The sequence below is a fragment of the Indicator indicator genome, chromosome 26 (genome assembly GCF_027791375.1).
Source record: "Indicator indicator isolate 239-I01 chromosome 26, UM_Iind_1.1, whole genome shotgun sequence".
Lineage (NCBI taxonomy): Eukaryota > Metazoa > Chordata > Aves > Piciformes > Indicatoridae > Indicator > Indicator indicator.
In genome coordinates this window covers 9,689,897-9,707,355 of record NC_072035.1, presented here as the reverse complement: position 1 = coordinate 9,707,355, position 17,459 = coordinate 9,689,897, and the positions used below count along the sequence as shown (strand labels likewise).

Below are 17,459 nucleotides of genomic sequence, written 5' to 3'. Positions count from 1 at the left end.
GTCGGGCTGGGCCCGCGTCTGTACCTACACTCACGGCCGGATCTGAAAGGGCTCGGTACAGCCCTGCTCGGATCAGTGGGGCATGGCTCACCTCAGCGCCAGTCAGAGGATCGCAGAATGGTTTTGGTTGGAAGAGACGTTTAAGACCGTCGAGTCCTGCTGTTAACGCAGCACTGCCAGGTCACCACTGAACCGTGTCCGCAGCACCACATCTCCACGAGATGGGGATGCCACCACTGCCCTGGGCAGTCTGGGCCAAGACTTGGCAACCCTTTTGGTGAAGAAATTGCCCTTCATGTACAACCTAAACCTCCCCTGGGGCAGCTCGAGGCTGTTTGCTTTTGTCCTATGGTTTGTTCCTTGGGAGAAGAGACCAACCCCCCACACCTGGTTCCAGCCTCCTTTCAGAGACTTTGTAGAGAGCCAGGTCTTCCCTCAGCTTCCTTTTTTTCCCAGGGTGAACAATCCCAGTTCCCTCAGCTGCTCCTCACAAGACTTGTGCTCTAGACCCTTCACCAGCTTTGTTGCCCTTCTCTGGACCCACTCCAGAACCCCAATGTCCTTCTTGGAATGAGAGTTTCAAAATTAATCCAATATTCAAGGTGTGGCCTCACTATTTCTATTTTCAGACTAAACTGGTGGTGATTACCCTGTGTCTGACAGCACCTCTGTGGTTTCTTTAGTGAGGGGTTGTGAAGGGTAACTACAGGTGGGTGGTTCTGGTTGGTTAAAGGGGCCAGAAAAAGTTGTAGAGGATGTCAACACAAAACCAGTTTAACTCACTGGCCTGCTAGACTCAGGTTACTCAAAGTCTTGGTGGTAGCTCTGCACATGCAGGTCTCCAGAATGTCACTCAGGGGGCAAGTATCAGCCCCATTTTGCAGGGAGGAACCACGAAGCCCAGAGAAGCAAAACAACATCCCACAGTAACCCAGCAGATTAGGGTGGATGTTTCTTGGATCAGAAGAGAAATCCTCTTGAGCGGGATCTCAGCCTCTCTCATCCTCAGTTGCCCATATCCCCTGAAGGGTAACTGAGTCCTCTTTGTGGCCCCAGTCACTGGGGCTTGGGCAGCCCCTTAGGACTGAGGACCACTTGTTCCAGTATGTTCTCCCTCCTATTGAAGACCTTTGAGTGTTAAACTTCTTTTGGGAGCTGCCAGAAAGGCCTGGTTTACCCACAGAGATGTGCCTATGCATCTCCCAGAGGGATGGGATCAGGCTGTGTATCCACGGGGAACATCTCAGCTTCTCAGCTGAGCTCCAGCCAAGCCTTATTGAGGGATAAGCTCCCTTGTGCTGCCCCAAATGTGTCTTCTGCTGATACCCGGGTGGACAACTGATAGCATCGAGCATTAGCCCTGTGTGAATGCTGCTCCTTTTGAGCAGGACCCTTCCCTTCCCTGGGGCTGAGCAGACAAACGCAGCAACGCTAAACCCACAGGCAATGGAGGACACACCTTCATGGCAGACCTAACTCTCGGCCTCAAACTCTCAGCCCTGCAGTAGCTGCCTGGGATTGAGCCTGCCTGAAAGACGAGATGGTGGGAGGTGCAAAGGCCAGGTGCCTGCTGGAAAATCCTCCCAACTGGCTGGACTGGGCAGATGCAGGCTCAGATACCGGCTCCCTCCCCCTTCCACAGCAGAGCCAAGTGTCTGGCTGGGGTGGAGGTAGAATTTCACCCTGGGAGAAACCAAAGCTCAGGTTTCAAGGCTTCCCTACAGCCCTGTGGTCCTGGTGTTGAGCACCCAGAACCCAGGGGTCTTGCCCAACATTCCTTGTGTCCCTGAGAACAGGGACATGGTAGTGACCCTGGGTAGATGGATATGGCTCACTTGTGAAAGTGAGCTGAGGCTGCACTCATGCTGGAGAAGGTGGAGAAGAATTCAAAGAATTCCCTTTAATATTGAATTACTACCAGACAACACAAAAAACTCAGGAATTACCATGATTTTTCCTACAGTTTTCCCCTTGCTGCTGGCCTCTGTAAAGCACTGAAAGCCCCCACTGATCCAGCCTGCATCCTCTGTGGTCCCCAACAAAACAGAGATCCACTGCAGTCATGGAGACCATGGAGGCCTCCCAGTTCCTCCCAGCTTCAGAGGCCAGGCATTGCCTCAGCTCCAGTGCCTTCCCTGAGGACAGAGTCCTAGAGGAATTTATTCAGTTCCCCATCATCAACAAGCATTCTCTGAACATCTGCAGGTAGCTGAAGGTGTTGTACTGGAGGAGGAGAGAACCCTGCTCCATCTTCTTTATTGCCAAATCCAGCCTCACCTGGTTATTCCTGACTGGCTCCCCCTGTGCAGCGCTGGTATTGAATTCCTGCAGCCTGAAGATCTGGGGCTGGATTTTGCCCCATATCTGTGGATCCACTCAAATTCAGACTCCCCAGCTGCTGTTAACATGACCTCTCTCACCCCAGAGCAGCTGCCTGAGGCTCCCCAGTACTGTGGCTAGTGGTTCAGCTCTGGAGAGCACTGTCCTGTGAACTTTCAGCCAGATGTGGAGCTCAGGTCTGAGTGAAGCATCAGGCTGGGGTCTGCACTGCTGAGATGCTCTGCTCCAGAGACCTGTGGGAGAGTGAGATCAAAGCCCACACAGGGCGAGTAAGAGACTGCAGGACCAGGGAAGGATGGCAGCAAATGCCCCAGCTCCTTACAAATGCTCTGGGGAATGCAGTGCTGGGGAAATGTCCTCATCTGGGATCCCCCAACAGACAGGATAAACCACCCCTGGTGCTCACAAACCCCAGGCTGCAAGGTGTTCCTGGTATGGAGGAGACCCTCAAAGGGAAGTGTCTCTGTGTTGCTTTAGTTGGGCCAGAAAAGGGCCAGATGTTAGGTGCAGGTGCCTGCTCACCTGGCTTTCTTGCTCCATGGCCTGTAAGGTTACCCTCAGAGCCACTGAATTAGTCCTGGTACTCTTGGCCTGATGGAAGAGAGCAAGACACTTTATATCTTCCTACATGCCCTGGCCTGGTGTTGGCCTCCACCAACAGCCAGCACCAGGCACAACACTGGGAGAGTAGCTGTGTGCACACTGCTTTGGCCAGACACACTTATGCTCCCTGGAGGGGTTTCAAAGCTGTGTAGATGTGGTGCTAAACCTTGGTGGAATTGGCAATGCTGCATTAATTGGTTAGACTTGATGATCTTAAAGGTCTTTTCCAACCTAAACATTTCTATGATTCTATTCTATGACACTGAGCTTTCCTCTGCTTCTCTGGAGAGGATCTCCCTGGAGAACTGTGGGGACAAGCAACCGTCATGACCAGTGTGCAGAGGCTCCTGGCTCCCCATGTGGGACATGGCAGGATCAACTGAGATGCTGCCCTGAGAGTGACTCAGCAAAGGGCACCTTACTGCCAAACTCATGGGGGCAAACCTCTATCCATGCAGTGCCAGCTGGCACAAGGCAGTTTGCCCTCTCCTCTGGTCCTTGCCCAGCTTAGGAGCAATGTGACAGTCCCAGGGCAGGACTACTTGGCCATTTCATTCTCCACTGCATTATCTTTCTGCCATGGGCAGCAAGACTCCCCTGGCTTTCACAACACACTTCCACAACAAAGGTTGACAGTGCAGGGACAATGCCAAGGGGAAGAACAATGGAATGGATGGGCAGATGGTAGGGATGAGGGGGCTCTGTGGTCCCCCAGACAAGGAGCAGTGTCTCCACCACAAGCCCAAGGTGCATGGAGTAGAGAGAGCACAGCAGTCCTGATATCTGGAGACTCAGTGATTCTCTCCCAGTTCTGAGGATGAGTGTTTCAAAGAAAGGTGAGATCTGCTCATCTCAGCACTTCCAAATTCCCCAGAGCTGCTGCCTCCCTTCCCTTTCCACCTGCTCAGGGGATCAGCTGCTAAGCTCCTGAAATGCTGGGGTTTGCTGCTTTCTGCCAAAGCACAAGGAAATGCTTCTGAGGGGCTGAACAGCAGATGGGATTTTCTCTTGTTTGGCAGCTAAAAGGTGGTTAGGCAACCCGCTCGAATTTGATAAAGCCTCTGGAATACATTAAGAATCTAATCTCAGCAGCAACCCAAGGGCTGGGATGTTTGCTTTCATGACACACTCTGTGAATGATTACTTGTGACACCACTCCCAGAAAATACGTTTCCAGCACCAGCCAGCCCAGAGCTGTGAGCTCAGAGCCTCACCGTGGCCACCAGCAGCACTGGGAAGTGCAAGCACAGCGAAAGCAAATTGCAGAGCCTGGGTAAGGGACTTGGTTGTGTTTATAGCTGTGGACTGACCTGACCTGCCTTGCACTGACAGAAGGAAGATTAAAACTCTACAGTTCAAGAGCTGGTGCTCCTCTCATCTCTGCCACTGACCCGTGGGCAAGTCACTTTGGAAGCTGGTTTCTGCTCCCTCACCACCACAGCAGGAGTGACCAATGTTCCTCCATTTTGAGGGTTCAGGACTGCAGCAGCACCTGCTCTGCACAGGACAACTCAGGACAGTGGCAGGGCCAAAATCCAGGTGGCATCCCAGAGCCTGTCCTGATGAGGGCATGATCACACTCAGCTTATCACAGGGACATCTACAAGACAGCCTCTGCCTGGGTGAGCAGAGTAAGAGAACAAAAAGGAGGAAATAAAGCTGCAGAGGTGCAAGCAGCTCCTTGACCTACCTAAGGGACTTCCCAAGGAGGCACTGGGAAGGAGTCTTACAAGGAGAATTCACTTAGCCTTTCCCACCAAGGCAGCAGTGAGCCTTCCTGCTGCCAGGGGAAGGTGATGAGCAAGTGCTGGACTGGCAGGTGTTGAAAAGCCCAAGCCCAGCCAAGCTCTGGGAACTCCATCAGCACTGATGGCAGGAGCCTGGGGAGTGGCAACAGTGATTACAGCTGGGCTGGCATTAATCTGTTCATCTTGGAAGGCAGTGCCAGCTCCCAATACTGCTGGTTCCCAGAATAGGAACTGTTACTCTGATGTAGCCAGCAGTGGGAACTTGGCCCCCTTTCTCCAGCCACTGGACTCCATGAATGCCAAATGTCTGGTGTGACCAGGAAAGCAAGGGCACTCAGAGGCAGGCCACAATCCCTCACCCTGGTGTAGAAGCAGCAAAGCAGCTTCAGAGAGGAAGAAATCCTACCTTCAGATCTAGAAGAGGCTGTGGAGCCCATCTGGGCTTGGAAATCAGGAAACCCCACCGGATGCCCAGGATCTTTTCCAGCTTGCAACTGAGACCCAGGGCCATCCCCAGCAGGCTGGTGGGGACAGTGACCAGGGGGACTTTGGGCACAGGAGCTTCCCCAGGACGTGGCCAGGTACTGTAGCTCCTGCTGAGGAATGGCCCTGGCCTGGCCCAGGTGCTGTAGCGTGGTGTGAGGGCTGTGGTGGGGGGCAGGCTGTCAAACACGCGGAAGCCTTCTTGGATGGCAAACTCCCAAGCCAGGTCAGCCACGAATTCTATATCCTCCTTGCAGCTTTCACTTGGGGCTGGCCTCCCTAAGGACAAGAGAAGACACAGAATGGTTTGAGTTGGAAGGGACCTTAAAGATCACCTAGTCCCAGCCCTGCTGCCATGGGCAGGGACACCTCTGACTAGACCAGGTTACTCAAAGCCACATCCAGCCTGACCTTAAACAGTTCCAGGGATGATGAGGCATCCACAACTTCTCTAGGCAACCTGTTCCACTGTCTCACCACCCTCACTGAAAAGAGTTTTTTCCTAATGTCCAATCTAAATGTACCCTGCTCTAATCTCCTGTAGCCCCCTTTAGGTACTGGAGGGCTGCTCTAAGGTCTCCCTGGAGCCTTCTCCAGGCTGAACATCCCCAACTCTCTCAGTCTGTCCTCGTAGGAGAGATGCTTCAGCCCTCTGATGATCTTTGTGGCCTCCTCTGGACCCTCTCCAACAGATCCATGTCCTTCTTGTGTGGAAGGCTCCAGAGCTGGACACAGTACTCCAGGTGGTGTCTCAACATCCTTGTTAGAAAGAGCCTGTGTAGTCACATCCCAAACAGCACCATGTGCCCTTGTCTGGGCCAGCCCAGCAGGACTCGAGGAGACTTGTCTCTAAGGAATATGAAAATAAAGTCTTGTTTTTCTCTGATAAAGACTCCCAGGCCAGGCCTGATGTAGGCAGATAAAAAGCACCGGGAGTTCACACCACCTCCCTGCTTCTGAGCGGCTCAGCCAAGGTGGTGCTTAGTTTGAAGGTCTGAGAGCTCCACCTGTAGGACACGGCTCTGAGCTCTCAGCTCTGCCCTTTGCTCAGTTCTCCCATGAAAGAAAAGTGATCACACAGCAACCTCCCATCAGCACAAAGAGGAACAGACCAGACCTTGCACCCAGCAAAAAGCAGTTTCTGGGGAAATGTCCTGTGTGTGCTCCCTTTTGGCCTTTTCTGTTTGTAGGACAAAGCCTGGCTACATAACACAACCTGACCAGACTCCACAGCTCACCTGAGAGGTTTCAGCAGCCTCCCACCCTGTGCTGGAGGAGGGAAGAAGCTCTGTGCTTCTCAGGACACTCTATTCCCATCCTCTTGTCTATGTGCAGCAATAATTAGCTGCACAATGGCTCCCAGGTTGCTCATCTCCAGAGTGAAACAAGCTCTCTCATTTTGAGCCCTGACTTCCCACAGGAGCTCTCTGCTGAAAGCACAACACTGCTGGTTATGCCACACTTTGCTGGAGCACCTGGAATTTCAGAGCTCTCAGGACTCACAGCCAGATGTGCCCAAACCCTCTGACCTTCCCCAGTTCAGTGTGAGAGCTCTCCCCATACTGGTGGGGACACAGGTGGGGAACAGGGCTGGCATGGTTGGGCTCCTCACCTGCCAGAGAGCGTTTGCAGAGTCCCTGCAGCATTGCAGCCAGTCGGAAAAAGGCAAAGGCCAGGTAGAAATTCCAGTTCTCAGGGTGCTCCACTCCCATGTGGCCACAGTACATCTGGGAATACTCCTGTGCTGTGGGGACTCCCAGCTGCCCCAAGTCACACTTCCTCAAGCCTGGGAGATGTGAAGAGGCAACAGTGACTCAGCAGACAGTGAGAAGCTCAGAGCCCTCTAGGGATGCTGTGAGGCTTGTGGCAGAGCCATGCAGATGCAGAGCAGCAGAGACATCTGCACCCCTCCAGCACCTGCACTGCTGCTACACTGAGCCCACCCACGTAGGTGAAACGTGTATGGGGGTAGACTGGGAGAGCAGTCACTGACAGAACCTCCTCCTAGATGATGGAATCATTTTCCTCTTGGTTTAACCCTGTATTTTTCTTTTTAACAAGTGTATGACTTTGTGGATAAAACCCTACCAGGTTGGCCTGGTTCACAGCATTCTCACCCAAACAAGTTCCAAGCTGCAGTGAGAGGGGAAATAATTTTTAAAGGTAGTTTTGCAACCAGGACAGGGAGTACATAGCAGAGCATCTACTAAATGGGTGGCAGATAAGAGACAAAATGGGAACACAGTGATTCCTGCACATGCATAAAGATATTTCCACTCTGGAGGGATGGAGGGGAGAAAGGGAAGAGCAGATGTCAGCTGCAATGAGCCCAACTGCCAGCTGAGCTCTCTGGGCAGGAGCTAATTTGTTTCTAAACTCTAGTTCCTCTCTCCATGTGTCAAACATGACTTTGCCCCTCTCTGTACCTCTGAGTGCACTAAAGTGAGGTGGCAGGAAGTAGGCCATACAGTTATTTGCCAAATCAGAGATGGGATCTCCTAGAGTTGAAAGCTTCCAGCCAAGGACAGCAAGGACTTCTGGCCTGTCTGGATGAAAGACCAGGTTGTCCATCCTGTATCAGAGAAAAAAAGAGATCAGAAAGTCTCAAGTGCTCAGTAGCAGTAGGTGCTCTCCAATGCTCTTCAAAAATGGCTGAGCCCTTTGGGAGGCTGCACAAGTGAAACATTAATTTCTGCAGGCATAGGTCAGAGAGGACTGAAATTACTCAATAGTGAACTCCCTGGTTAATGATGAACTGAACTGTGCTTTCAAGAATGAAACCAAGTTATTCTGAGCCTCAGATCATTAAACAGATGTTACAGGACAGACTGGCCAAAAAGTGAAGCAGGCAAGTCACTGTCCAAGAGGACCTTCTGGTCATATCAAAGGCACAGAGTAACTCCAGGCCCTACACTCCCCTGCTCTCAAATGGGCACTGCTTTAAACTACCACAGATAAAAAATGCTCCAGGTGCAAGACAGCAGCAGACAGAGCTCTTGGGATGTGTTTCTCATGACAGGTGCAAAGAGTTTCAGCCTCCTAGATCTCATTACCTGGGGGATGCTGAACTGTCCCAGAGCCCAGCTTTAGGACTGCTCTAAAGCTGCTGCCCCAGCCCAGCTCAGCACTTCGTTGGAGTCTGGATGTTGCTTTGCATTCTCCCTCTCTACAGGGCAGAGCTGTTGGCCAAGCAGTACCTGAAGTCACCATGCACAAGTGTTGTCTTCTGAGACTCAGGAAAATGCAGGGGCAGCCACTGGATGAGTCTCTCCATGGCTGGGATAACATCAGTCTCCACAGCTCGATACTGCTTTGTCCAGCTCTCAACTTGCTGCTGAATGTAGTTACCTGTAACAGGGGAAAAAAAGACTCTCAGGGAAAGGGACTGGCACAAAAAGGCTTCAGAAGAGATGCATAAAAGATTCATGCAAACAAACAGCCAGTCTAGCACCCTGAGATAAGCTCCAAGAGTTGAATTGTGATTTCCAGGGGTCTCGTATATTCTTAGCTGGACACTGGATTTGATATTCTGGTGGAAATAATCAGATCCTGGATGAAAATGTAACTTATCCAACTCCAAGAGGCTAAGGCAGCTCTGCAGAGACTGGAGGAGCTGAGGGAATTTGGTCAGACACAGCAGCAAACAAGATACTCCTGCACCCACAGTGCAGCTCTTGCTCACGGCAGGAAGCTCTGTAAGGAAAACTACTGACAGAAAACACAGAGCTGGAGGGACTAAAGCAGCTCCCCACACCCTCCCACCACACCTGAGGATTCAGACACCCTGCTGCCCATCTTTGCTTGTTCAGCTGCCCTCAAATTTGCCCCAAGTACCCTACCCAAGCCTGTCCTTTGAAATGCTGATACCCAGGAGAAGAAAGCAGCAATACAGGATAAAGAGCTTCTCTCACCATGCTGCCCAAGGTCCTCCAGCTTGGCTGCTCTGAGATCTATGCTGTGGATCTTGGAGAGGACCTGACTCATGGCAGCATAAACAGCCCTTCGCTGGCTGGGCTGCAGCACGGGGAGGGAGACGTCGCTGTAGATGCAGCCAGCACAGTACTCCATCAGGTAGAAAGCTGTGCCAAGGGTGCTGGGGAACAAGGTGGAACCAGCAGGGCTGAGGTTAATCCTGCTATCTACCACCCCTCAGCTGTCATCTGCACCTTAAACATGCCCTCAGGCCTTGCCTGCACGGCAAGGTGAAGACACCACAGCACTTGAGAACTCATGCAGCTCTGACCTGGGCTCAAGCCCAGCCCAGGCTGCCAGGTGGTGGCACATGGCTGTGGCATGATAAGTCCTGGCCCTTGTAGACCAGCAAGCTGAGCCTGAAGCTGGGCTACAGCACCAGCCCTCTCCCTGCCTCCCCTGCAGTGCGCTGCCAGGCTGCACAACACCAGAGCAGTGGACACACATTCAGCTGCAGTGCAGAGACTTTATTACTGCAGCCAGCAGAGATCTGAGCATGGCTGTGCTGGCTGCAGGCTATGTGGGGTGTCCTGGTCTACAGTCTATCATGGCTGTAGATCTTGGGGCAAGTCTGAGGTCTGGCACTTAGAAAAATCACCTGGTGACTGGAAACCTGAGAATACTGAGTCCGTGGGGAGCCCTACAACATTACTTTATAGCTGCTTTTCAAAGGAAGACAGCTTTTTGATTAATTGCTAAAATCAGACACATCTAAAGCAAGCCAAAAAAGTGTTACTGTCCTTTGAACTTCCAGAGGCTCCCCTAGCCCAGGACTGGGCAAACACTAATCAGACCAGTGGACTTTGTGAGGTCTGGCACCTTCTCCTTCTCTATCTCCTCCTCCTTTTCCTTCTCCTTTCTCCTCTCTCCTCTCCTCTTTGGGGGAATCTAGCTGAAGTTGTCAAGCCCAGAATGAAAGCTGGGGAACAAGATTACCTTCTGTCCTCACAGAGAGCAAGTACAGTGGGAACAGGAACTCCAGCCTCAGCGAGTGCCTTCAGCAACCTGCCAGGGCGAGTCAGAGAGCAGTGTCAGCACAGAAAGGCATCAGGGAATCAATACCAGAGCTGCATTGTTGCTAGGCAGACACAATATTAAAGAGAGTCTTGTGCTCAAACACTAAAATAACATGGCTGGGGGTAGGGGAAAGCAGCACAGTAAAATCTTTGTATACCCCAGAGCTCTGAGGCCTAACCAACATGCTCTGGAAAATCAAGGGGAGATTGCAGCAGCCCCCCAACATGTGCCCTGCTGCTCTGCTGCTGAAGCAGAGATCTCTGGCACAGCAGACTGGTTTGCAGCATGACCCCCCAGCATGGAGCTAGCCCTTAGCAGGCTCCTTGCAGCTCACTTGCAGTGTTATGCTGCAACCTCTCTCCCACTCAAGATGCCAGATATGACAGTGATCCTGGGTCTCCTGAGAATGAGTCTTGTGAAGAGCAGCTGAGGGTTGTCCAGCCTGGGAAAAGGAGGCAGAGGAGGAGGCTCTCTACAACTCCCTGAAAGGAAGTTGAGGCCAGTTGGGGTCTGATCTCTTCTCCCAAGAAACAAATGATAGGACAAGAGGAAATGGCCTCAAGTTGCCCCAGGGCAGGTTTAGGTTGGACATGAGGAAAAATTTCTTCCCCAAAAGGGTTGTCAAGCCCTCACCCAGGCTGCCCAGGGCAGTGGTGGTGGAGTCTCCATCCCTGGAGTGGTTTCACAGCCATAGAAATGCAGTGCTGAGGGACATGATACAGTGGTGAGCTGGCAGTGCTGGGTTAATGGTTGGACCTGATGATCATAAAGGTCTCTTTGAATCAAAACAGTTCTGTGATTCTGTGATGTGCTGAGACTGCTGTGGTGTGCTTTGTGGACTGGAAGGAGTGGGGAGGGTGCTGTGCATAAGTACAGGGCCCCAGCTGCAGGGTGGTGGCACAGCTGTGTCTCTCAGCCCAGGACTGCTGATTCTCTCTCTAGCAAACAGATCATAGCTCAAGATACGGAGCTGTGCAAAATGCAGGGGAGGAGAATGTGGAAGGCAGGTGTGTGAACTGCCTGTGTGATGGGGAACAGGAAAGCACTGTCCCCGGGTTGTCTGGGGTCTCCTACAAGAGTCTTCTGCCTTCAGCTGGCATGAGGAGCACAGACACCTCCTCACCTGTATTCCCTTCTGACAGCAGAGGCTGAGGGACACAGGCTGTCAGAAAGCTCCTTCTTCAGCACCAGCAGGCGATCTCCAAACTTGACTAGGTAGGTCCTGACCAACTGCCCATGGCCAAACTGCCGTACCACCAGTGGACCTGAAGAGTTGAGAGCAGAGGGGCAGCAGACAGAGGCATCAGACAGGATTATTTCTCACCACTTCTCCAGGTTTTACTTTCCCTTTCTGCAGCAATCAGGAACCTACACCTTGCTCCCATGCCCCAAATCCCTGAGGAGCATGGTAGTAGCTCATAGATAGCTCACAGGCTGGGAATATTCACAATATCTCTTTGGAAACTTGTGCTCAATTCACTCCCTCCAAATATGATGAGGAAGTCCTAAAATGTTGTTTCCCATGTCTAGGAAGCAATGACGGATCACTGAAACCTGAATGGCTGCAACATTTGCTTGGAGATGAGGAGATTTTTGTTAATATTACTTTTCAATCCATCTGTTGGATGAATCAAAGAGCCAAAAAGCACTGCAGTACCTGTGGCACGGTCACCAAAAACATTTTCGAGGTACTTCTGCAGATGATCTTTTGGGATTTCCATGTTTGGTCTCACTGAACAAGTATATGGAACAAACCCTTGCAATGGAAAACCCAGAGAGGTTTCCAGTTCTTTGAGAGCTGCTTCTGGATCATCAACCTGAAAGCAGGAGAGAGAGAAATGCTGGGTGGTGGAAGATAAAATTGGGAAGGAAAGAGCTGTGCACACTTGTGATGTAGTGTGAGTTCAACAGCAATGATCCACTAAAAGACACCAGAATTCACAGGTCAGTCCCTGCCAACATGGAGCATCTTTACCAGCAATGAGCCTCATGCCTTGGTCTCTGTCCTTGAGATGTACCTGTCACAGTGATATAAGCACTGTGAGCTTGGGCTAGGCCAAGAGCTGGAACTCCCTTTGTGCAGTCCTTGGGAGCAGAATTCACTCTTTCCACCAACCCTATGCTTGTCTTTCTCTCAGTGGAGCCCTCACTGAAGTAAAACCCCTGTGCTCACTGTCTCCAAAGCCTGGAGGTTAACCAATCAGATCCCAGTTAACAGGTCTATGAAACCTTCAGAGCTTCCAGAAATTCAGTGAATATCATCAGGTGGATGTGGTTGTCTCAATTGTATGGTTAGGGATGTTTCTCTAACAGGGAACTGAAGCCCATAAAGGAGAAATGACATCTCCAAGTTTACACTGGCTATACAGTTTGGAGCAGTGAATGAAAGAGGCCAGGGCAGACTTTGCCAGCAATCCTGTCCTTTGCCCCCACCACATCCTGCAGGAATGAGGACAGGCTGAAACAGAAGGCCTGGCAACACGAGGCTGCCATTGCCGTTTGAAAACCCTGAGCCATTCAAGTCAAACACAGCTTCTGGACTTAAAACCCATACCCAGAGCCCACCCTGGTTGCATTGCTTTGTACCTTCACTGTTTTAATGCCAAGCTGAGCTGCTGCCCTTAGGTTCTGGCTGCTGTTGTCAAGGAAGATGGATTCCTGGGGTTGAACACCCAAGCGCTCCAAGCACAGCTTGTAGATACAAGGATCTGGCTTGCGCATCCCTTCCCGACAGGGCTCAACCACCTACAGCAACAACAAATGGATTATGCATGAGCATGCTGTGACCACAAACATCTGTGCAGTGCTGGCAGTGGAGGGTGGGAAAGAGATCGACAGTCTAATTCACATGTGAAATAAAGGACACAGGCAATGGGGGCTGACAGAGCTGGATAGGACGTGGTTCAAGCGACTGCGTGGCTGCCAACTGCCTTGGCTGTGGTGCTCTCAACTCGGATTAGCTAAACAGGATCAGCCAGCCTTCAGATGGAAGATACCCATCGAGGTGTGGGAGACTCACTGGATGCACCAAACCATGCTCAACCAACTGAGCAGTGCTGTCCAAGAAAGGCTTGGCATGCCCCACCTGCCAAATGATTTGGAAGAGCGGTGTGTCCTGACCATTGCACCTATCAACCATGCCACAGCTCACAGCAGCAGAGATGCTGACCATAATAATCTGTCCAAATTTACTCTGCCCTAGTGAGGCCACAGCTGGAGTATCTGGTCTAGTTCTGGGCTCTCCAGTTGGAGAGAGACAAGGAACTGCTGGACAGAGTCCAGTGGAGGCTACAAAGATGCTGGGGGAATGGAGCATCTCTGTGAGGAGGAAAGGCTGAGAAGTCTCTCTGGGGCTGATTAGCCTGGAGAAGAGCAGCCTGAGAGGGGATCTGAGCAATGCTCAGCAAGAGCTAAATTGTGGAAGATAGGAGGATGGGGCTAGGCTCTTTTTAGGGGTGCAACAAGACAAGGGGCAATGGGCACAAACTGGAACACAGAAGGTTCCATCTGAACAGGAGAAGCTTCTTTGTTGCAAAGGTGCTGGAGCCCGGGAGCAGGCTGCCAGAGAGGTTCCACAGTCTCCTTCTCTGAAGAGATTCCAAACCCTCCTGGACACTGTGGTCCTGGGCAACCTGCTGTGGGTGGCACTGCTTTAGCAGGGGGGGTTGGACTGAATAATCTCCAGAAGTCCCTTCCAACCCCCACCATGCTGGGATTCTGGGATTCTGTGAATCTGGATCAAAAAACCCAACAAGTCATTCCCTGGATACTCACATTGGCCTCACAGTCATAAAAAAATCCAAGCAGTATTTCACCCCTGCACTGACAGACACTCAAGGAATAGAAATAAATCTATTAGATAGATATAAAAGCCAATGCTAATGGAAATCCACATTCAATTAATTTTTTTCCCACTAATTACTGTGCAGTGCTGCTGCCTGCTGTTACAGAAGAGCCACACTGCATGAGTGATGACAGCAGATAGGCCATGGTTATTGAAGTGCTTTGAATGGGTCTGGGATGAAAGGCAGCAGAGAGCATCCCAACAGTGCATCACTCCACTAAAAGAACTTCACAGGCACTGGTGTCACAAGTGTAATGCACAGAAAGCCAAGCTGATAATGGTGCTGTGTGGGCAGGATGGCTTTAAACAGTTTCAGGTTTAAAATGTATCAATATGAATGTTCTTTACCAGGAACAGGGGCCAGCAGGACTAGAGAGGTGATTGTCCTCCTGTACTGGGCACCGGTGAGGCCTCACCTTGAATACTGGGCTGAGTTTTAGGCCTCTCACTACTATGAGGACATTGAGATGCTGGAGTGTGTCTAAAGCTTGTGAAGAGTCTAGAGAACAGGTCTTGTGAGGAGTGGATGAGAGAATTGGGGATGTTCATTCTGGAGAAGAGGTTCCATGGTGACCTTCTCTAAAAATTCCTGAAAGGTGGCTGGAGCCAGGTTGGGGTTGGTCTCTTCTTCCTAGTAACAAGTGATAGGATGACAGGAAATGGCCTCAAGTTGTGCCAGGGGAGGTTTAGGTTGGACATGAGGAACAATTTCTTCCCCAAAAGGGTTGTCAAGGCCCAGACCATTCTGCCCAGGGCAGTGGCTGAATCTGCCAGTGAGGCTCTCTCCAAGGCTCAGTCACCACAGTAAGTTACACCAGAAAACATTTTCACATCCTGTTACATTTATTTCTACTAACACATGCTGCTGGTTGGCCCTCATTTGGTACCTGATGTAAAGAGTTTAAGTTATTGCTTTCTACAGACCTAGGTACAGAAATGCATTTTTGAATCCCTTCAGGCTTACCACATCAAAGTGCTTTGGGTCCAGGGGCAGAAAGCTCTTCCCATCCAGCAGGCAGAAGCTGTTGTTAAGAAGAGCTGTCTTGAGACCTTCTGCACGGATACACTGTACTGCTTCTGCCATTATGGGGAGCTGTTTTATCATCTCATTTCTGATTAAGTCCAAGAGAAAAGAGTCCACTGGAACATGGACCTTTGCCTAAGAAACCAAAGAAACCCCCCCCCCAAGAATGACAATTAGCCATAGATGTTTTTTAAGCGGGGATGAAAATAAGAGTGGTTGGGTAGGCAGGTTGCCTGATCATCTTATCTTGCTGTCCTACTTCCTTTGGCAGGAGAAGGCAGGCAGAGAATCTCAAAGCTAAATTGCTTAGACCAAATAAACAAGTGTTCTCATATTACTAATTCTACAAGAAGCAGCAGCTGAGATGAAGGGTTGATTTGGGGAAAGAGCAGTGCTCTAGGACTGTGCCTGCTGTGGAGGCAAGGCAGGCTAGAGATAAACACTGCTCTACCATTCAGCAGGCAGGGAAGGAGTTTGCAGTTTAGACTGTTTCAAAAAAAGGTTTATTCCAAAGAGGATTCTTGCGCTGCATTCCTGGAGCTGTGGTGGAGTGGCTTCTACTACTCTTAAGAACCCTCCCCAGAGACCATGTACAAACTCCAGCAAAAGCCTTTCATCTGATATCTAACTCTCTGACTTCTCATCTCGGCTGATCCTAGAGGTGTCTTGAAATAAGAAAGATATGAAATATGCAGGAAGAGGCTCCTAGAAGTGAAGGCAGGTTCAGCTGACCATCCTGCCTGGGTACCAGAATGATGACAGCTGTGAAAAGTCTGTCCTGATCAGACAACAATGCTTCCTAGGTAAATCCAGACCCTTCCAGTGAAGGATTTATTTTAAAAGCTGCTCTTTCCTCACTGAATCACCACATTGGAGGATCCCATCTACCTGCATTCAGGAAGCACAAATTGAGGAGGGGGAAGCTGGCTTACAATGTCAAAGCACTGCTGTCCCAGTTCCTGCAAAAACTCCACAGGCGTCAGCTCTCCTCTTGCATACTTCTGGGAGGGACTGGTTTCCTCTCCAGAGAGCATGGCTTGCTGGATGGTGCCAGCTGGAATCCAGTTCTGGGCCTCCCAGTCTACACAGAGAAAAGGAAGAAAGCCAGGAAAGAGCACCTATGGTGTGGTGGTTTGAAACTGTCTTTTTAATTTTTCCTTGCAAAGTTCAGAACAGAGAAAGTGAAAGAATGTAAATAAGTCACTATTGGGTGTAAGCTTTTCATTTGCTTCCAGACTGGGCTAGCCTGGTTATTGTTGGTGGGGGGGGGGAATTTCAGCTCACACCGACACATATGGTGTCATGAGAATTGGAAAATGAGCTTGAAATTCCTCTGAGGTCTGAGAAATCAACCAGCATGCACAAGAACTGCTGTGTTGGACTGGGGTAATCTACCCTGACACAAAGAGAAAAAGTTTGGGCATTCCCCTGACTGAAGCACTTCACCTCTATTTTTGGTGTGGAACCTTTGGGGTGAAAACACTGAGTTCTTAAAGTGTGCTGAAGGCTGTACCAAAATCGGTGTCACTAGGTTTAGATTGGACATTAGGAATAATTTCTTTCCTGACAGGGTTGTAATAGCAGCTGGTATCACTAGCTTTACACTGGACATTAGGAACGATTTCTTTCCTGAGAGGCTTGGAACAGGCTGCCCAGAGCAGTGGTAGAGTCACCATCGCTGGAAGGATTTCAAAGCTGTGGAGATATGGTGCTGAGGGATATGGTTTAGTGGACACTTGGCAGTGCTGTGTAACAGGTGGACTCGATCTTAAAGGTCTCTTACAACCAAAATGATTCCATGACTTTGTGGTTACAGAACAGTTTCATTACCAGGTGGGGTCAGGCCCTCACCTGGACCTGCCCACACTGTTGTTGGTTGCATCAGTTCTAGTACTTCTGATGACACAAGGGGGTACCATTGTTCTTCACTATCTCACCAGAGCCAGAGGCAGCTGACAGGGACACCTGAAACGTATTTTCCCTCCACACATAGAAACAACAGGAGCAAATGAGAGATGAGATACACACCCACAATGGTCTTGTAAGGGGATGGGAGGAGCACTCCGCTTGCCTCAAAGATCACAGCTTTGTAATGGCACCATCCGGATTGACCTCGCTGGATTAACCTCTGAGGGTGCTGCCAGATCCCAGCACGGTGCAGGTGAGGGACACGGGCAACACTCCTCAGGTACATGCTGCAGAAAATTTGCAAGTGGCTCATGCTGACTGAGGAGAGAAGCTAGGACACAAAGTATAGAATTACAGGGCTAAATATTTATTCATGCACATTTAAGGCTGTTGGTGTTATCTAGATTATTCAGGAGTACCCTTTATCCCTTAGGGACAGCTCTAAGCCATGAAGCAAAGTCCTTAGTTCCAGGATAGAGGGATTACACTTCAATGATCTTTAAGGTCCCTTCCAACTCAA

The 17,459-nt window shown here is 50.5% G+C and overlaps 1 protein-coding gene across 1 annotated transcript; it reads right to left on the bottom strand.

Annotated features, from left to right (window-relative positions):
• Positions 1-2,495: 2,495 nt before the first annotated feature.
• ACAD10 (acyl-CoA dehydrogenase family member 10) lies at positions 2,496-17,225 on the bottom strand. Its single transcript, XM_054392932.1, has 13 exons — positions 17,060-17,225; positions 15,964-16,112; positions 14,972-15,166; positions 12,750-12,908; positions 11,821-11,980; positions 11,288-11,428; positions 10,083-10,173; positions 9,086-9,267; positions 8,372-8,522; positions 7,601-7,746; positions 6,787-6,960; positions 5,098-5,453; positions 2,496-2,573 (listed from the first exon to the last, which is right to left on the bottom strand). The coding sequence occupies exons 1-13, from the start codon at positions 17,223-17,225 to the stop codon at positions 2,496-2,498; spliced, it is 2,148 nt and encodes a 715-aa protein (XP_054248907.1).
• Between the last annotated feature and the right edge of the window lie 234 nt (positions 17,226-17,459).